The 22,113-nt window shown below is 43.2% G+C and overlaps 2 protein-coding genes across 2 annotated transcripts in view; both read left to right on the forward strand.

Moving 5' to 3' along the window:
- Window positions 1-5,262, forward strand: part of gabra5 (gamma-aminobutyric acid type A receptor subunit alpha5) — a 24,215-nt gene extending 18,953 nt beyond the window's left edge. The window contains exons 9-10 of the mRNA XM_029708340.1: window positions 1,107-1,315; window positions 4,836-5,262. Coding sequence (XP_029564200.1) covers window positions 1,107-1,315; window positions 4,836-5,132 — 506 coding nt within the window. The 3' untranslated portion in view covers window positions 5,133-5,262. The remainder of the gene's footprint in view (window positions 1-1,106; window positions 1,316-4,835) is intronic.
- Window positions 5,263-19,311: 14,049 nt separating this feature from the next.
- Window positions 19,312-22,113, forward strand: part of chtf18 (CTF18, chromosome transmission fidelity factor 18 homolog (S. cerevisiae)) — a 29,463-nt gene continuing 26,661 nt past the window's right edge. The window contains exons 1-2 of the mRNA XM_029708341.1: window positions 19,312-19,896; window positions 21,808-22,008. Coding sequence (XP_029564201.1) covers window positions 19,806-19,896; window positions 21,808-22,008 — 292 coding nt within the window. The 5' untranslated portion in view covers window positions 19,312-19,805. The remainder of the gene's footprint in view (window positions 19,897-21,807; window positions 22,009-22,113) is intronic.

The following is a 22,113-nucleotide window of genomic DNA, read 5'->3' on the forward strand; positions in this document are numbered from 1 at the left end:
AATTAGAGAGAGCATATTTAAATTCACACAGGACACCGGATAAGACAAGAGAATACTCCAGATGTAACAGACTGACCCTAGCCCCCCGGCACATAAACTACTGCAGCATAAATACTGGAGGCTGAGACAGGAGGGATCAGAAGACACTGTGGCCCCATCCGATGATACCCCCCGGACAGGGCCAAACAGGAACACAATGCGTTCTTCACCCAATGGTCTACTGAGGTTTTCTAGCATACAGCTTTGATCTACTGCTCTAGTTATGTTGGTATTGTACTTCCAACAATGTGTTGGCAGGTTGCTTAGGATTCAAACCTTCTCAAACAGACTAATTCATACTCTTAGTGGAGGTGCTCCAACAATAATGTGAGTTGTACCACATACAAGGTTTTTTTAAATTGCATTCTTCCCACCCCACACTAAGACATTACCCCCATTCCACTACCTTTTCAATCTTGTTTTTAATCATATGAAGGAAGGCTTTGCTTTTATACTGACAGTACTATCAGGTTTGATTGAGTGAGCTATTTAGTATTGTAGTAATGTGGTGGCTGCCTGTAGTTCCTTAAACCGTTATTTTAATAATGCATGTCTGGGCTGCATCACAACCGGATGTGATTGGGAGTCCCGCAGGGCGGCGCACAATTGGCCCGGCTTCGTCCGGGTTTGGCCGGTGTTGGCCGTCATTGTAAATAAGAAGTTCTTCTTAACTGACTTGCCTAGTTAAATAAAAATGTAATAAAAATACTCATAATTTAAAAAAATTATTTAAAATAAATAAAAAATAAATATTTTTTTAAATAGAATTGTTTTCATTTTTCATAACATCTTTTTTTGGTCAGTAGGTAGCTAACATATCTGTTTCGATTTGTCTGTTTCTTCCTGTTTCTCTCTCTATTTGTCTTTTTCTCCCTGTTTCTCTCTGTTTTTCTAAGTGTCTCCATCTCTCTGCGTTGCATACGCCACCTTGGGCCAGAGAGTTACGGAAACAATGGGAAAAGATCTCCTCGGTGGACAGAGAGAAAATGCTTGAAACCAGCCTTGGTTTCTCCTTCCTTCTCTCCGTTATGTTTCTCCTTCATCATCATCATCATCTCTCTTCATAGGTGTGACCACCGTGCTGACCATGACCACTCTTAGCATCAGTGCCCGTAACTCTTTGCCCAAGGTGGCGTATGCCACAGCCATGGACTGGTTCATAGCAGTCTGTTATGCCTTCGTCTTCTCCGCTCTTATCGAGTTCGCTACCGTCAACTACTTCACCAAGAGGAGCTGGGCCTGGGATGGGAAGAAAGCCATGGAGGATACGCGCAAGGTGTGTTTGTATTTGTAGGTGGGTGGATAGGTGTGTGTGTGTGTGTGTGTGTTGTGGGGGTGTTGTGAGGGTATTGTGAGTGTGTTGGGTGTGTTTGTCTGTGACTGTACGTGTGTGTGTGTGCGTGATTGTGTGTATGAATCAATAGGTACACAGATCAACCTGTCAGGTTCCAGGCTCTGCCAGCCTCCAGGCTCTGCCAGGGTCCAGGCTCTGCCAGGGTCCAGGCTCTGCCAGGGTCCAGGCTCTGCCAGGGTCCAGGCTCTGCCAGCCTCCAGGCTCTGCCAGGGTCCAGGCTCTGCCAGGGTCCAGGCTCTGCCAGCCTCCAGGCTCTGCCAGCCTCCAGGCTCTGCCAGGGTCCAGGCTCTGAGGCAGTCCACTATCTCCTGCTACTGGCTTTGTCTGTGGGTTGGGCATGCATCGTTTGTCTGTGGGCTGGGCATGCATCGTTTGTCTGTGGGCTGGGCATGCATCGTTTGTCTGTGGGCTGGGCATGCATCGTTTGTCTGTGGGCTGGGCATGCATCGTTTGTCTGTGGGTTGGGTGATTTCTTCCATAAAATACAAAAATTGTAGATCTTTGGATAGCTGGATTGTTTATTCATGTATGATCAGAAGACTGTTGATACCTTTACTAGTTACGCTGTACTATTGCTACCTTTACTAGTTACACTGTGCTATTGATAGCTTTACTAGTTACACTGTGCTATTGATACCTTCACTAGTTACACTGTGCTATTGATACCTTTACTAGTTACACTGTGCTATTGATACCTTCACTAGTTACACTGTGCTATTGATAGCTTCACTAGTTACACTGTGCTATTGATACCTTTACTAGTTACACTGTGCTATTGATACCTTTACTAGTTACACTGCACTAGTCAAACCTTTACCAGTTACGTTTTACTATTGACACTAGTGATACCTTTACTAGTTACGCTGCACTATTGCTACCTTTACTGGTTACACTGTTTTATTGATACCTTTACTAGTTAAGTATAATATTAAGTTGTATTATATATACACTATTGCTACCTTTACTTGTTACTCTGTACTATTGTAGCGGGGTGCGTAATTGGCGGCTGAGAATTCAGCCGCAGGAGAGCAGAACTTGGTAATAACCGGAGATTTATTACCAAAACCAAGGGCATCCAGAACGACAAGATAAATGGGCACAAAAATAACCCGTCGTGCGCTCACGGGGAACGTGCACAAGCACTACAATAAACAATGCCACACAAAGACATGGGGGGAACAGAGGGTTAAATACACAAGTAAATGAGGGAATTGAAACCAGGTGTGTGGAGACACAAGACAAAACAAATGAAAAGTGGATCGACGATGGCTCGAAGACCGGCGACGCCGACCGCCGAGCGCCGCCCGAACAAGGAGACGACCCGACTTCGGCAGAAGTCATGACAACTATTGATAACTTAACTAGTTTTACTGTACTTTTGATACTATTGATACCTTTACTAGTTACGTTGTACTATTGATACCTTTACTAGATACGCTGTACTATTGATACCTTTACTAGTTTTATCTGTACTATTGATTCTATTGATACCTTTACTAGTTACGCTGTACTATTGATACCTTAACTCAAGAATGTCAGAATATATCGATGTCATAGCAGTCACTAATTAATTAATTCCCTCGTCAGTCTCATTCGGAACGTTGCATAATTCGTAAATCTGCACAAACCCCGGTCTCAGTAATCGTTCCGTACCACACAAGTTGAGTTGATTATTTATTTACTAACAAGCTAAATGATAACATAAGATACAGATACACACAGTCTAGGACTAGGTTATTGGTTATAACTTAATACGATGACAACAGGTTCCTAGCGGACCAACACAATATGACACGTGTTACACAAGATGGAGAATTAAAGAGACGGAGAAAAGCAACACTTGGATACATTTGTAAACCAAGCTTAGCCCTAACACCTTGCCCCGAACTGCCGCTCTTATGGGTAAGAAGTATTATAATGTATGTATTTACGTGTTGAAGGTCTTCGTTGGGTATCTTCGTCTTCAGGTGTAAGTCTCTGATTGTCCACAAGATGTTACAATGTCATTTCTCTTAGTTGTCTGTTTCCTTGCACTCGTTCCCCAGCGTGGGAATGGGAAGCTGTGTAGATAACTGATGATTCACCTTCTTAGATACTCCATCATAGCCTTAATTGTTCAGAGGTTTCATTTGTCTTCAACTTCGTGTTGCGTTTGGGGGTCGTGACTACTCGTGGACCTCGGCTGCAGCGCTTTGTCCTCTAGTCTGATATGTAAATTCTTAACTCACATGTTTTATACCCCCGGGGGTAGAAAGGGGGCGTTTCTGTCTTCATGACACGCTCTCTGGTTTCCCTGGAGCGAAGCTAGTTACGAGGCATCACCGTTTTACTATGATCTCATTAGACAACTAAAATCACTGCCTGATCGTCACAAGAAACAGTCTCTTTGATCTGGATATTTTTCTACACAACGTGAAGAATTAAAAAAAATCACATGTACATTATAACGTCCTCATTTAACTTTTAATAACATTATAAAATAGACATACATTTTCATATTCCATCCACCATTTGGCTGATCAAATCTAATGTCCCAAAGTCCATTTTAATGCATGTTACAGTTCTAAAGGTAGAGACTCTCCATACGGCACACAGACGTTCCAATCCCAAACACTAAAAGGAAAAAAGGATTAGTCTGCTGCCTTTAAAATGTACGATGGGCGTGAGGTGTAATAACCCCCGTCCAGACCTCTCCCACTCTGAGGGACGTAGAGATATCTCTGTAGAGATGATCCTCACAGGCCAGTCATGACTCTGTTGATACCTTTACTAGTTACGCTCTACTACTATTGATACTATTGATACCTTTACTAGTTACGCTGTACTACTATTGATACTATTGATACCTTTACTAGTTACGCTGTACTACTATTGATACTTTTGATGCCTTACTAGTTACGCTGTACTACTATTGATACCTTACTAGTTACGCTGTACTACTATTGATACCTTACTAGTTACGCTGTACTACTATTGATACCTTACTAGTTACGCTGTACTACTATTGATACTATTGATGCCTTTACTAGTTACGCTGTACTACTATTGATACTATTGATACCTTACTAGTTACGCTGTACTACTATTGATACTATTGATACCTTTACTAGTTACGCTGTACTACTATTGATACTATTGATGCTTTACTAGTTACGCTGTACTACTATTGATACTATTGAAGCCCTGATTTTGTTTACAGCCAATCATCTTTTAAGAAATTGCTTCCAGTGTTTTCACTGACGCCCCAACATCAGTCTAGAATGCCTATATTTTTGTATTTTCTTTACTACTGTTGCTATAGTATTTAGCTTACTAAGGGAAAAGTTGTATTCAGTGCCAAGATGTTTCCTCATTTTAAAATTGGATTTAAATGTTATCAATGTGAATTTAGAATGAAAATACTGAAAAATGTTTTCCTTTTTTTTGTCCTTCTCCTGACCAGAAAAACCCTCTGGCTCTGTCCAAGAAACCGAACACCAATTCAGCTGGGGTCACCTACACTCCCAACCTGACTAAGGACAACGCCGTCTCCACCATCTCTAACAGCGCGGACATCCAGCTGAAACTGGCTGAGGGCAACACCCCCGACCCCAAAAAGACTTACAACAGCGTCAGCAAGATCGACAAGATGTCCCGTATAGTGTTTCCTGTTCTGTTTGGGACGTTCAACCTGGTTTACTGGGCTACGTACCTCAACAGGGAACCAGTGATTAAAGGAGCTGTGAACCCCTATACATAGGAGGAGAACGCCAGAGAAGTGGCCTTAAAAGGTCCCCTGTTATCGATGGAGTGCTTTACCTTGATAAGAGCACATAGGGTTAGAGTTAGGGTTAAGGTTAAGGTTAGGGTTAGAGTTAGGGTTAAGGTTAGGGTTAAGGTTAGGGTTAAGGTTAGGGTTAAGGTTAAGGTTAGGGTTAAGGTTAGGGTTAAGGTTAGGGTTAAGGTTAGGGTTAAGGTTAAGGTTAGGGTTAAGGTTAGGGTTAAGGTTAGGGTTAAGGTTAGGGTTAGAGTTAGAGTTAGAGTTAAGGTTAGGGTTAGGGTTAGGGTTAGGGTTAAGGTTAAGGTTAGGGTTAAGGTTAGGGTTAAGGTTAGGGTTAGAGTTAGGGTTAGAGTTAAGGTTAAGGTTAAGGTTAGGGTTAAGGTTAGGGTTAGGGTTAAGGTTAGGGTTAGGGTTAAGGTTAGGGTTAGAGTTAGGGTTAGGGTTAGGGTTAGGGTTAAGGTTAGGGTTAAGGTTAAGGTTAGGGTTAGAGTTAGGGTTAGAGTTAGAGTTAGGGTTAGGGTTAGGGTTAAGGTTAGGGTTAAGGTTAAGGTTAAGGTTAGGGTTAGGGTTAAGGTTAGGGTTAGGGTTAGGGTTAGAGTTAGGGTTAGAGTTAGGGTTAGAGTTAGGGTTAGAGTTAGGGTTAAGGTTAAGTTTAGGTTTAAGGTTAGGGTTAGGGGCTCTGGTCAAAAGCAGGGCATTTTATTATATTTAGGGTGTAGGGTGCCATTTGTGACATAGAGGCTCCTGTCTCACACCCCTACACTACACCACTACACTATACCACACCACTACACCCCTACACTACACTATACCACTACACTACACTACTACACCACTACACTACACCACTACACTACTACAATACACCACTACACTACACTACACCACTACACTACACTATACCACTACACTACACCACTACACTACAATACACCCCTACACTACACCACTACACTATACCACTACACTACACTACACCACTACACTATACCACTACACTACTACACTACACTACACCACTACACTACTACACTACACCACTACACCACACCACTACACCACTACACTACACCACTACACTACTACACCACTACACTACACTACTACAATATACCACTACACCACTACACTACAATATACCACTACACTATACCACTATACCACTACACCACTACACTATACCACTATACCACTACACCACTATACCACTACACCACTATACCACTACACCACTACACCACTACACCACTACACCACTACACTATACCATTTACATTTTACATTTAAGTCATTTAGCAGACGCTCTTATCCAGAGCGACTTACAAATTGGTGCATTCACCTATAATATCCAGTAGAACAACCACTTTACAATAGTGCATCTAAATCTTAGAAGGATTACTTTATCCTATCCCAGGTATTCCTTAAAGAGGTGGGGTTTCAGGTGTCTCCGGAAGGTGGTGATTGACTCCGCTGTCCTGGCATCGTGAGGGAGATTGTTCCACCATTGGGGTGCCAGAGCGGCGAACAGTTTTGACTGGGCTGAGCGGGAACTGTGCTTCCTCAGAGGTAGGGAGGCGAGCAGGCCAGAGGTGGATGAACGCAGTGCCCTTGTTTGGGTGTAGGGCCTGATCAGAGCCTGAAGGTACGGAGGTGCCGTTCCCCTCACAGCTCCGTAGGCAAGCACCATGGTCTTGTAGCGGATGCGAGCTTCAACTGGAGGCCAGTGGAGAGAGCGGAGGAGCGGGGTGACGTGAGAGAACTTGGGAAGGTTGAACACCAGACGGGCTGCGGCGTTCTGGATGAGTTGTAGGGGTTTGATGGCACAGGCAGGGAGCCCAGCCAGCAGCGAGTTGCAGTAATCCAGACGGGAGATGACAAGTGCCTGGATTAGGACCTGCGCCGCTTCCTGTGTGAGGCAGGGTCGTACTCTGCGAATGTTGTAGAGCATGAACCTACAGGATCGGGTCACCGCCTTGATGTTAGTGGAGAACGACAGGGTGTTGTCCAGGATCACGCCAAGGTTCTTAGCACTCTGGGAGGAGGACACAAGGGAGTTGTCAACCGTGATGGCGAGATCATGGAACGGGCAGTCCTTCCCCGGGAGGAAGAGCAGCTCCGTCTTGCCGAGGTTCAGCTTGAGGTGGTGATCCGTCATCCACACTGATATGTCTGCCAGACATGCAGAGATGCGATTCGCCACCTGGTTGTCAGAAGGGGGAAAGGAGAAGATTCATTGTGTGTCGTCTGCGTAGCAATGATAGGAGAGACCGTGTGAGGATATGACAGAGCCAGGTGACTTGGTGTATAGCGAGAATAGGAGAGGGCCTAGAACAGAGCCCTGGGGGACACCAGTGGTGAGAGCACGTGGTGCGGAGACAGATTCTCGCCACGCCACCTGGTAGGAGCGACCTGTCAGGTAGGACGCAATCCAAGCGTGGGCCGCGCCGGAGATGCCCAGCTCGGAGAGGGTGGAGAGGAGGATCTGATGGTTCACAGTATCAAAGGCAGCAGATAGGTCTAGAAGGAGGAGAGCAGAGGAGAGAGAGTTAGCTTTAGCAGTGCGGAGAGCCTCCGTGACACAGAGAAGAGCAGTCTCAGTTGAATGCCCAGTCTTGAAACCTGACTGATTAGGATCAAGAAGGTCGTTCTGAGAGAGATAGCAGGAGAGCTGGCCAAGGACGGCACGTTCAAGAGTTTTGGAGAGAAAAGAAAGAAGGGATACTGGTCTGTAGTTGTTGACATCGGAGGGATCGAGTGTAGGTTTTTTCAGAAGGGGTGCAACTCTCGCTCTCTTGAAGACGGAAGGGACGTAGCCAGCGGTCAAGGATGAGTTGATGAGCGAGGTGAGGTAGGGGAGAAGGTCTCCGGAAATGGTCTGGAGAAGAGAGGAGGGCATAGGGTCAAGTGGGCAGGTTGTTGGGCGGCCGGCCGTCACAAGATGCGAGATTTCATCTGGAGAGAGAGGGGAGAAAGAGGTCAAAGCACAGGGTAGGGCAGTGTGAGCAGGACCAGCGGTGTCGCTTGACTTAGCAAACGAGGATCGGATGTCGTCAACCTTCTTTTCAAAATGGTTGACGAAGTCATCCGCAGTGAGGGAGGAGGGGGGGGGGGGGGAGGGGGAGGAGGATTCAGGAGGGAGGAGAAGGTAGCAAAAAGCTTCCTAGGGTTAGAGGCAGATGCTTGGAATTTAGAGTGGTAGAAAGTGGCTTTAGCAGCAGAGACAGAAGAGGAAAATGTAGAGAGGAGGGAGTGAAAGGATGCGAGGTCCGCAGGGAGGCGAGTTTTCCTCCATTTCCGCTCGGCTGCCCGGAGCCCTGTTCTGTGAGCTCGCAGTGAGTCGTCGAGCCACGGAGCAGGAGGGGAGGACCGAGCCGGCCTGGAGGATAGGGGACAGAGAAAATCAAAGGATGCAGAGAGGGAGGAGAGGAGGGTTGAGGAGGCAAAATCAGGAGATAGGTTGGAGAAGGTTTGAGCAGAGGGAAGAGATGATACACCACTACACCACTATACCACTACACCACTACACTATACCACTACACCACTATACCACTACACCACTACACTATACCACTACACCACTACACCACTACACTACACCTCTACACTACTACAGACGTACTGTTGGATAAACTGGACCCACATACTGCTATCCTATCGAACACAATGCCAAGCAGATAATCCCTTATTCTAGTCCTCGTGGTTTACTAGGAATTATGCTCTTAATCCCTTATTCTAGTCCTCGTGGATTACTAGGAGTTATGCTCTTAATCCCTTATTCTAGTCCTCGTGGATTACTAGGAGTTATGCTCTTAATCCCTTATTCTAGTCCTCGTGGATTACTAGGAGAGTTATGTTCTTAATCCCTTATTCTAGTCCTCGTGGATTACTAGGAGTTATGCTCTTAATCCCTTATTCTAGTCCTCGTGGATTACTAGGAGTTATGCTCTTAATCCCTTATTCTAGTCCTCGTGGATTACTAGGAGTTATGCTCCTAATCCCTTATTCTAGTCCTCGTGGATTACTAGGAGAGTTATGTTCTTAATCCCTTATTCTAGTCCTCGTGGATTACTAGGAGTTATGCTCTTAATCCCTTATTCTAGTCCTCGTGGATTACTAGGAGAGTTATGTTCTTAATCCCTTATTCTAGTCCTCGTGGATTACTAGGAGTTATGCTCTTAATCCCTTATTCTAGTCCTCGTGGATTACTAGGAGTTATGGTCTTAATCCCTTATTCTAGTCCTCGTGGATTACTAGGAGAGATATGCTCTTAATCCCTTATTCTAATCATTGTTTACTAGGAGAGATTCTCTTATTGTTTTCATCTCAACACAAACTATAATATGAGAGCTATAATATGGCTATAGTCATAGAAATAGAATTTCTAGAAAGGGCTTAGAGCCTCTAACCCTGGCAGTTTGACTGGTAAACGTATGGGCACTTTCCGTATGGTTGACCTGGTATTGCGATGCGATCCCAATCTACAGGTATTATTTCTATGGGAATAGTATTGCCATGTTTGCCTCGACTCTTTCTACTGTATGATAATACAGCTTCTACTTTCTTCAAATGATCCTTTCTTTTTGCTCCTCCGTGTTTCTAGATCTCCAGATAGGCATCACTGATGATTCGTTTCTGACACAAACGCTGCATCCCAAATTGCACCCTATTCCCTATAAAAGTGCACTACTTTTGACCAGCCACCCAAAGGGCTCTCGGCCCCTATAGGGAACAGGGTACCATTTGGGACAGGTAAACTCTGAGCGGGAACATTTGGCATTTACATAATTTTCTCACAAAAGGTCCAGATGCTTTCTGTTGCTAAAATGACAGTGAGGCCAAATGCTATGCAAAACAATGTCTCTACTCTATGACTACTGTATTAGTACTCTATGCCCACGGTATTAACACTCTATGACTACTGTATTAGTACTCTATGACTACTGTATTAGTACTCTATGACTACTGTATTAACACTCTATGACTACTGTATTAGTACTCTATGCCCACGGTATTAACACTCTATGACTACTGTATTAATACACTATGACTACTATATTAGTACTCTATGCCTACTGTATTAACACTCTATGACTACTGTATTAGTACTCTATGCCCACGGTATTAACACTCTATGACTTCTGTATTAGTACTCTATGCCCACGGTATTAACACTCTATGACTACTGTATTAACACTATGACTACTGTATTAGTACTCTATGCCTACTGTATTAACACTATGACTACTGTATTAGTACTCTATGCCCACGGTTTTAACACTATGCCCATTGTATTACTACTCTATGACTACTGTATTACTACTCTATGACTACTGTATTACTACTCTATGACTACTAATATGACTACTGTATTACTACTCTGACTACTCTATGACTACTCTATGACTACTGTATTACTACTCTGACTACTCTATGACTACTATATGACTACTGTATTACTACTCTGACTACTGTATTACTACTCTGACTACTGTATTAGTACTCTATGACTACTCTATGACTACTGTATTACTACTCTATGACTACTGTATTACTACTCTGACTACTGTATTAGTACTCTATGACTACTCTATGACTACTGTATTACTACTCTGACTACTGTATTACTACTCTATGACTACTGTATTACTACTCTGACTACTGTATTAGTACTCTATGACTACTCTATGACTACTGTATTACTACTCTGACTACTCTATGACTACTCTATGACTACTGTATTACTACTCTATGACTACTCTATGACCACTCTATGACTACTGTATTACTACTCTATGACTACTGTATTAATACTCTCTGGCTACTGTATTAATAATCCATGGCTGCTGTAATAATACTATGGCCGCTGTGGTAATACTCTACGCCTACTGTATTAATACTCTATGACTTCTGCATTGATGCTTTATGACTACTGTATTAATACTCTATGCCTACTGTAATAATACTATATGACTACTGCATTAATTTCTTACTACTACTATGATGCCTGATTTTATCTTTGAAAATATTTGGGATGCGTCTCAAATGGCACTCTATTATCTAAATAGTGCACTACTATTGACCAGAGCCCTGTGGACCTTGGTCAAATATAGTGCGCTATATAGCCTAGGGAATAGGGTGCCATTTGGGAAGCACCTTGCTTTGTACAAAATGGTCTGAAAGCTGTTTAAGCCGTGGCTCCAGCACATGGATCTCCACTTAGCTTGTTAGAAGAAGAAGATAATAGCCATGATCAATGGGTTGCCTTCAGATCGGTAATTCCTCACCAATGCACTGACATTTCTCGGCAATTACTTTTTTGAAAAGCCAAGTGTTACAATGTTCGTCATTCATTGTTGTTTAACTAAAATAGCCATTTTCTGTTGAAAGTCGAAAAGAAGAGTTGGCGGCTTTATGCTTGTAGATCAGTCCCAAAAAAAATCCCTGTGAAATCCTGAAGGGACTAGTAGATGCTCTGTGAAAGACATTTGTAGATTATATAACCTGCTGCTTTTAGCCAGGCCAGGCTCTATTCAATTACTAAAGTTAGCTTGGATTTGGGTTCCACAATACTGGTAACTTTCACCAGATTCCCTGGTTTCCCAGAAATCCCGGTTAGAGGATTCCTGATTCCCTGCTGATTCTAGGAATCTAACAAATCAAACCAAATGGGGATTTGTCACATGCTTCATAATCAACAGGTGGAGACTGACAGTGAAATGCTTCCTTACAAGTCCTTTAGAACAACGCACAGAGAAAATTGAAAAAGTAATAGAAAAATAATAAGTTAAAAATGAGTAACAACTTGGAAGTACCAGTACTGAGTAGATGTGCAGGGGTACGAGGTAATAACATGGCTATATACACAGGGTACCAGTACTGAGTAGATGTGTAGGGGTATGAGGTAATAACATGGCTATATACACAGGGTACCAGTACTGAGTAGATGTGTAGGGTACAAGGTAATAACATGGCTATATACACAGGGTACCAGTACTGAGTAGATGTGTAGGGTACGAGGTAATAACATGGCTATATACACAGGGTACCAGTACTGAGTAGATGTGTAGGGGTACGAGGTAATAACATGGCTATATACACAGGGTACCAGTACTGAGTAGATGTGTAGGGGTATGAGGTAATAACATGGCTATATACACAGGGTACCAGTACTGAGTAGATGTGTAGGGGTACGAGGTAATAACATGGCTATATACACAGGGTACCAGTACTGAGTAGATGTGTAGGGGTATGAGGTAATAACATGGCTATATACACAGGGTACCAGTACTGAGTAGATGTGTAGGGTACAAGGTAATAACATGGCTATATACACAGGGTACCAGTACTGAGTGGATGTGTAGGGGTACGAGGTAATAACATGGCTATATACACAGGGTACCAGTACAGAGTAGATGTGTAGGGTACAAGGTAATAACATGGCTATATACACAGGGTACCAGTACTGAGTAGATGTGTAGGGGTACGAGGTAATAACATGGCTATATACACAGGGTACCAGTACTGAGTAGATGTGTAGGGGTACGAGGTAATAACATGGCTATATACACAGGGTACCAGTACTGAGTGGATGTGTAGGGGTACGAGGTAATAACATGGCTATATACACAGGGTACCAGTACTGAGTGGATGTGTAGGGGTATGAGGTAATAACATGGCTATATACACAGGGTACCAGTACTGAGTAGATGTGTAGGGGTATGAGGTAATAACATGGCTATATACACAGGGTACCAGTACAGAGTAGATGTGCAGGGGTACGAGGTAATAACATGGCTATATACACAGGGTACCAGTACTGAGTAGATGTGCAGGGGTACGAGGTAATAACATGGCTATATACACAGGGTACCAGTACTGAGTGGATGTGTAGGGGTATGAGGTAATAACATGGCTATATACACAGGGTACCAGTACTGAGTAGATGTGTAGGGGTATGAGGTAATAACATGGCTATATACACAGGGTACCAGTACTGAGTAGATGTGTAGGGTACAAGGTAATAACATGGCTATATACACAGGGTACCAGTACTGAGTGGATGTGTAGGGGTACGAGGTAATAACATGGCTATATACACAGGGTACCAGTACTGAGTAGATGTGTAGGGTACAAGGTAATAACATGGCTATATACACAGGGTACCAGTACTGAGTGGATGTGTAGGGGTACGAGGTAATAACATGGCTATATACACAGGGTACCAGTACAGAGTAGATGTGTAGGGTACAAGGTAATAACATGGCTATATACACAGGGTACCAGTACTGAGTAGATGTGTAGGGGTACGAGGTAATAACATGGCTATATACACAGGGTACCAGTACTGAGTAGATGTGTAGGGGTACGAGGTAATAACATGGCTATATACACAGGGTACCAGTACTGAGTGGATGTGTAGGGGTACGAGGTAATAACATGGCTATATACACAGGGTACCAGTACTGAGTGGATGTGTAGGGGTATGAGGTAATAACATGGCTATATACACAAGGTACCAGTACTGAGTAGATGTGTAGGGGTATGAGGTAATAACATGGCTATATACACAGGGTACCAGTACAGAGTAGATGTGCAGGGGTACGAGGTAATAACATGGCTATATACACAGGGTACCAGTACTGAGTAGATGTGCAGGGGTACGAGGTAATAACATGGCTATATACACAGGGTACCAGTACTGAGTAGATGTGTAGGGGTATGAGGTAATAACATGGCTATATACACAGGGTACCAGTACTGAGTAGATGTGCAGGGGTACGAGGTAATAACATGGCTATATACACAGGGTACCAGTACTGAGTAGATGTGTAGGGGTATGAGGTAATAACATGGCTATATACACAGGGTACCAGTACTGAGTAGATGTGTAGGGGTACGAGGTAATAACATGGCTATATACACAGGGTACCAGTACTGAGTAGATGTGTAGGGGTACGAGGTAATAACATGGCTATATACACAGGGTACCAGTACTGAGTAGATGTGTAGGGGTACGAGGTAATAACATGGCTATATACACAGGGTACCAGTACTGAGTAGATGTGTAGGGTACAAGGTAATAACATGGCTATATACACAGGGTACCAGTACTGAGTGGATGTGTAGGGGTACGAGGTAATAACATGGCTATATACACAGGGTACCAGTACAGAGTAGATGTGTAGGGTACAAGGTAATAACATGGCTATATACACAGGGTACCAGTACTGAGTAGATGTGTAGGGGTACGAGGTAATAACATGGCTATATACACAGGGTACCAGTACTGAGTGGATGTGTAGGGGTATGAGGTAATAACATGGCTATATACACAGGGTACCAGTACTGAGTAGATGTGTAGGGGTATGAGGTAATAACATGGCTATATACACAGGGTACCAGTACTGAGTAGATGTGCAGGGGTACGAGGTAATAACATGGCTATATACACAGGGTACCAGTACTGAGTAGATGTGTAGGGGTACGAGGTAATAACATGGCTATATACACAGGGTACCAGTACTGAGTGGATGTGTAGGGGTATGAGGTAATAACATGGCTATATACACAGGGTACCAGTACTGAGTAGATGTGTAGGGGTACAAGGTAATAACATGGTTATATACACAGGGTACCAGTACTGAGTAGATGTGTAGGGGTACAAGGTAATAACATGGCTATATACACAGGGTACCAGTACTGAGTAGATGTGTAGGGGTACGAGGTAATAACATGGCTATATACACAGGGTACCAGTACTGAGTAGATGTGTAGGGGTACGAGGTAATAACATGGCTATATACACAGGGTACCAGTACTGAGTGGATGTGTAGGGGTACGAGGTAATAACATGGCTATATACACAGGGTACCAGTACTGAGTAGATGTGCAGGGGTACGAGGTAATAACATGGCTATATACACAGGGTACCAGTACTGAGTAGATGTGTAGGGGTATGAGGTAATAACATGGCTATATACACAGGGTACCAGTACTGAGTAGATGTGTAGGGGTACGAGGTAATAACATGGCTATATACACAGGGTACCAGTACTGAGTAGATGTGTAGGGTACGAGGTAATAACATGGCTATATACACAGGGTACCAGTACTGAGTAGATGTGTAGGGGTACGAGGTAATAACATGGCTATATACACAGGGTACCAGTACTGAGTAGATGTGTAGGGGTACGAGGTAATAACATGGCTATATACACAGGGTACCAGTACTGAGTAGATGTGCAGGGGTACGAGGTAATAACATGGCTATATACACAGGGTACCAGTACTGAGTAGATGTGCAGGGGTACGAGGTAATAACATGGCTATATACACAGGGTACCAGTACTGAGTAGATGTGTAGGGGTATGAGGTAATAACATGGCTATATACACAGGGTACCAGTACTGAGTAGATGTGTAGGGGTACGAGGTAATAACATGGTTATATACACAGGGTACCAGTACTGAGTAGATGTGTAGGGGTATGAGGTAATAACATGGCTATATACACAGGGTACCAGTACTGAGTGGATGTGTAGGGGTACGAGGTAATAACATGGCTATATACACAGGGTACCAGTACTGAGTGGATGTGTAGGGGTACGAGGTAATAACATGGTTATATACACAGGGTACCAGTACAGAGTAGATGTGTAGGGGTATGAGGTAATAACATGGCTATATACACAGGGTACCAGTACTGAGTAGATGTGTAGGGGTACGAGGTAATAACATGGCTATATACACAGGGTACCAGTACTGAGTAGATGTGTAGGGGTACGAGGTAATAACATGGCTATATACACAGGGTACCAGTACTGAGTAGATGTGTAGGGTTATGAGGTAATAACATGGCTATATACACAGGGTACCAGTACTGAGTAGATGTGTAGGGGTATGAGGTAATAACATGGCTATATACACAGGGTACCAGTACTGAGTAGATGTGCAGGAAATGTGCAGCAAATGTGATGAGTCAACGAAGTTAGTGCAAAAGGGGTCAATGCTATTTGGGTTAACTATTTAGCAGTCAAATCGGGATTTCTGGAAAATGCAGGAATTTGGTGAAAGCTGAATTTAGCAAACCCCTAGCTTGGATAAAATACTACATGCAGACAGAGTTACAGCTTAGGTGACTGGAGAGAGACTGCCTCCCAAGTAGCCCTCTCCTTCCTATATAGCGCTCTACTTTTGACCAGAGCATGGGCTCTGTGTAGGGAATAGGGTGTCCTGGGCCCATACGGTTCTGGTCAAAGGTATTGCTCTGTGTAGGGAATAGGGTGTATTTGGGACATACCCAGTGAGATTAGTTGAATAGCTCAAGGCCCAGCAGCTCTAACAGAATAGGATGCTTTTTTACATTGTGTATTTATGCTCGTTCAGCCTTCTGGATATTTGTTTTGTTCCTTCCTATGTGCATCGATGATGATGATGATACTTATCTTCTTAATGAACAAATCGTTTTTATGCTTTTGGAGTAAAAATGTCTCAATGTTTCTCCTCACAGTTTTTAGTTAAGTATCTGTACTGGAGAGACAGTAGTTCTGTAGCTAAATAAAACCAATACATCTCTTTTTCACCTTTTTTTGTTATTTTTAAATGAATAGGTTACATTTAAAGGATACAAAAGGTGATAATACAATAATCATTGAATAACCAACATTTTAAATCCACAGTTTTTCTTGATAATAGGAAACAATGCTTCATCAAAGTGCTTTTAAAGGGTCAGAGAGAGAATGGGAGAATGTTCTGTTTTCTACATCACAACGGCTTCTTACTTCCTTTTCATAACATGTTCAATTTAAAGTCATCATTTGTATCAGCTTATTGTCGTCAACGGTCTCCGCAGCTCTCTTGCCGAAACTCTAGCATGCAACATAAAAAATACCATGACAACACACCATAGTAATGTGAATGGAGAGAAATGGGTTTGGAAATGATCAGAGTTCGACCTAAAGTTCTAGAAGAAATCAAGGTTCTAGAAGCTCTGACCTTAGTTCTATAGTTCTATACAGGACACCTCAAGTCAAATCATTCTCCATAGTTCTATAGTTCTATACAGGACACCTCAAGTCAAATCATTCTCCATAGTTCTATAGTTCTATACAGGACACCTCAAGTCAAATCATTCTCCATAGTTCTGTAGTTCTATACAGGACACCTCAAGTCAAATCATTCTCCATAGTTCTGTAGTTCTATACAGGACACCTCAAGTCAAATCATTCTCCATAGTTCTGTAGTTCTATACAGGACACCTCAAGTCAAATCATTCTCCATAGTTCTGTAGTTCTATACAGGACACCTCAAGTCAAATCATTATCCAAGAGTAAGAAGCACCTGAATGTAGCATAACGTTTCAAATGATTTCTGTAATAACAGCTGGACCTTAAAGCTGAACTACCCCACCATGTCTGGACCTTAGAGCAGAACTACCCCACCATGTCTGGACCTTACAACAGAACTACCCCACCATGTCTGGACCTTAGAGCAGAACTACCCCACCATGTCTGGACCTTAGAGCAGAACTACCCCACCATGTCTGGACCTTAGAGCAGAACTACCCCACCATGTCTGGACCTTAAAGCTGAACTACCCCACCATGTCTGGACCTTAGAGCAGAACTACCCCACCATGTCTGGACCTTAGAGCAGAACTACCCCACCATATCTGGACCTTAGAGCAGAACTACCCCACCATGTCTGGACCTTACAACAGAACTACCCCACCATGTCTGGACCTTAGAGCAGAACTACCCCACCATGTCTGGACCTTAGAGCAGAACTACCCCACCATGTCTGGACCTTAGAGCAGAACTACCCCACCATGTCTGCAGTTAGTTCAGTTTGATCTTATTAAAGACAGCTGTATATTTTTTAAATTCATTTTCAACATATTTTTTGGGGACCACTTTTTTGCTCTGTTTGAAGGCTGTCAGTTTCTTCTCAGGAGGAGAATCACTTAGCCTTTCAACTAATTTTCAAATGATAGGATGCCTATTTAAAAACACTTTCTCTACATTTCAAGATAGCAGATAGTTAATTTTGAGCATATCAAAGACAGCTGCAACTTTTTTTGATTAATTTTCACAATTTTTTTATTTTTTTACCCAAAATTATTCTAAGTCCACAGTCTCTGTCATTGAACTATGTTGAGCCGTGTGCCTGGTGATTGAACAGGTTACCAGGTGTGTTTTTGAATATAGTTCTTAATGGCTTTAGTGGTGTGCTGGGGTCCATTGCTTGCTAAGGGGGAACCTCCCACCCGGGTTCAGCCAACAGGGGGCGCACCCAACCCCTCTAGTAAAACTGAATGTCTCTCTCTCTCTCTCTCTCTCGCTCTCAGGCTATGAAAAAAGCCCCACCTCCTCTCGCTCAGCCATTCTTACTGTTGGATACTTAAATATCCAACAAGTCAACACACTGGAGACATGACCTTCTGTTATTATTAACAGCTGTTTAATTAACAGACAGTGACACAATGGTAGAGCTTAGTCTCTCCACCTGACTCTTTCTGCTTTTCACAAAGAAAGATATTATATTTTACAGAGATCTTGTGTTAGAAATAGTCACCAATTTGGTTTTTACTCTGTTTTTTTTTATCCTCGGTAGTGTAGAATTTATTATGCTGTGTATCCAATATAAACTAACGGTGTACACCAGGTGTATCCAGTATAACCTAACGATGTACACCCGGTGTATCCAAAATAACTAACGGTTTACACCAGGTGTATCCAGTATAACTAAAGGTTTACACCAGGGTATCCCCCAAGGATTTATTATGCTGTTTAATTAAACTGACCTGTCGGACGGAAACGGAAGCACCCCGGAGGAACATAAATATCTGAACCACAGAGTTTCTAAACCAAGAGGCGCAACATTGCGAGACTTCCGGGAACAGAAATAGACTTAAACTGACCTGTCCGACGGATACGGAAGCACCCCGGAACATAAATATCTGAACCACTTCCGGGAACATTTATGAAATAGACCTAAACTGACCTCCAGGGGGGTTTTGAGAAATCAATGAGAAGAAGAAGTGAACAAATCATCCTTATATATTGTAATGAACAGGCAGGGAGCAGGTCTCGAACCCTCGACCTTCAAGCCCGAAGTCCGGCGCGCTATCGACTGTGCCGCAAAAGCATGCTCGAGCGGCAGAGTCGATTTCCGCGCTTATAAACCCAGGGTCGTTACAATATAGTTGTTCATTTTCACCTGAAATCTTTAAAGGCACAATCTAGATTCAAGACAATGTTTTTAAAAGTAGTTGAACCATGTTATTGCTCTAACCTCGTGAAAATAACTAATTGACACGTTTTCATTTTGATTTTTTGCGCAGTTCGGACATGACCTCGCCTATAATAAGTGTGATCGGTGGATTTCTATTGGAGAAGCAGTTTATTCTGGACCATCCAATCACAAGCGAGAAAAAAACAACTTTAACCCGGAAATAGTTAACCCAAAGAGTTTTACCGCGGAAACGAAGCAGACAGACTGAGACGGGAGAAGAATTAAAAATCAATAAATAAACACTGAACAGAGTGAAAAAAGTAGTATTAAATAGATATTATTGTGATCATATTATTATTCTACACTAGTAAAAGACCTCGGCAGGTCAGTCACATAGAGATATTAAACTTTGACCGACTACTATGGACGAGGAGGACGACGAGATTTTCGGGACACCGGACGAGTACGAACAACAGTTCAGCGATGAGCTGGAGGTTCTGGCTGAGATGGACTGTGAGTAGTAGTCAAGTTAGACGGAATAACAAGTTAGTCTGGTTAACACTTAAATATCCAACAGTATTATTATTATTATGATGATTAAACCGACTGGACGTCAGGTGATATAATAGTCAAGCTAGACGGAATAAAAAGTTAGTCTGGTCTGGTCAACACTCATGTTACAGATCTTGGTTAGGGTTCCTATATCTCCATGTTACAGATCTTGGTTAGGGTTCCTATATCTCCATGTTCCAGATCTTGGTTAGGGTTCCTATATCTCCATGTTCCAGATCTTGGTTAGGGTTCCTATATCTCCATGTTCCAGATCTTGGTTAGGGTTCCTATATCTCCATGTTCCAGATCTTGGTTAGGGTTCCTATATCTCCATGTTCCAGATCTTGGTTATGGTTGCCATATCTCCATGTTCCAGATCTTGGTTAGGGTTCCTATATCTCCATGTTCCAGATCTTGGTTAGGGTTCCTATATCTCCACGTTACAGATCTTGGTTAGGGTTCCTATATCTCCATGTTCCAGATCTTGGTTAGGGTTCCTATATCTCCATGTTCCAGATCTTGGTTAGGGTTCCTATATCTCCATGTTCCAGATCTTGGTTAGGGTTCCTATATCTCCATGTTCCAGATCTTGGTTAGGGTTCCTATATCTCCATGTTCCAGATCTTGGTTAGGGTTCCTATATCTCCATGTTCCAGATCTTGGTTAGGGTTCCTATATCTCCATGTTCCAGATCTTGGTTAGGGTTCCTATATCTCCATGTTCCAGATCTTGGTTAGGGTTCCTATATCTCCACGTTACAGATCTTGGTTAGGGTTCCCATATCTCCATGTTCCAGATCTTGGTTAGGGTTCCCATATCTCCATGTTCCAGATCTTGGTTAGGGTTCCTATATCTCCATGTTCCAGATCTTGGTTAGGGTTCCTATATCTCCATGTTCCAGATCTTGGTTAGGGTTCCTATATCTCCATGTTCCAGATCTTGGTTAGGGTTCCTATATCTCCATGTTCCAGATCTTGGTTAGGGTTCCTATATCTCCATGTTCCAGATCTTGGTTAGGGTTCCTATATCTCCACGTTCCAGATCTTGGTTAGGGTTCCTATAGCTCCATGTTCCAGATCTTGGTTAGGGTTCCTATATCTCCATGTTCCAGATCTTGGTTAGGGTTCCTATATCTCCACGTTACAGATCTTGGTTAGGGTTCCCATATCTCCATGTTCCAGATCTTGGTTAGGGTTCCCATATCTCCATGTTCCAGATCTTGGTTAGGGTTCCTATATCTCCATGTTACAGATCTTGGTTAGGGTTCCTATATCTCCATGTTCCAGATCTTGGTTAGGGTTCCTATATCTCCATGTTCCAGATCTTGGTTAGTGTTCCTATATCTCCATGTTCCAGATCTTGGTTAGGGTTCCCATATCTCCATGTTCCAGATCTTGGTTAGGGTTCCTATATCTCCACGTTCCAGATCTTGGTTAGGGTTCCCATATCTCCATGTTCCAGATCTTGGTTAGGGTTCCTATATCTCCATGTTACATATCTTGGTTAGGGTTCCCATATCTCCATGTTACAGATCTTGGTTAGGGTTCCCATATCTCCATGTTCCAGATCTTGTTCCCAGGAGACCTCTGGTACTTAGTTAGGGTTCTACTTAGTTATCTGTATCTCCTAACACCTGTGTGTAATTGGACGAAGGACGACAGAAAAGTGTTGTCACTGAAAAATACTGTCGGCTACAGACTATTCTGATGTCTGTCTCTCTCTCTCTGTGTGTGTGTGTATTCTGATGTCTGTCTCTCTGTGTGTGTGTGTGTATTCTGATGTCTGTCTCTCTCTCTGTGTGTGTGTGTGTGTGTATTCTGATGTCTGTCTCTCTGTGTGTGTGCGTGTGTGTGTGTGTGTGTGTGTGGTCAGTTGATCCGGCCCCGTCCACTAAGCGGTCAGAGTTCAGGAAGCAGAAACCTCAGTCGTTCCAGGAAGCCATCACCGCTGGTGACCAGCCACTCAGGAACCAATCACAGGCATCGTCAGAACGGAGCCTCGGCCAATTGGAAGGCCCGTCTGTGACGTGTGACGGAGAGGACATAGAACACCTGCTGGCGGACGAGCCAATCAGTGAGTAGCTCCTCCCTCTTCTCAGCCGTTAGTGGGGAGAGGGAGGGAGGGAGGGAGGGAGGGAGGGGGAGAGGGAGAGAGCTCTTGTCGTTGATATATTTGTAT

This window comes from Salmo trutta, chromosome 22 (genome assembly GCF_901001165.1).
Source record: "Salmo trutta chromosome 22, fSalTru1.1, whole genome shotgun sequence".
NCBI classification, from domain to species: domain Eukaryota; kingdom Metazoa; phylum Chordata; class Actinopteri; order Salmoniformes; family Salmonidae; genus Salmo; species Salmo trutta.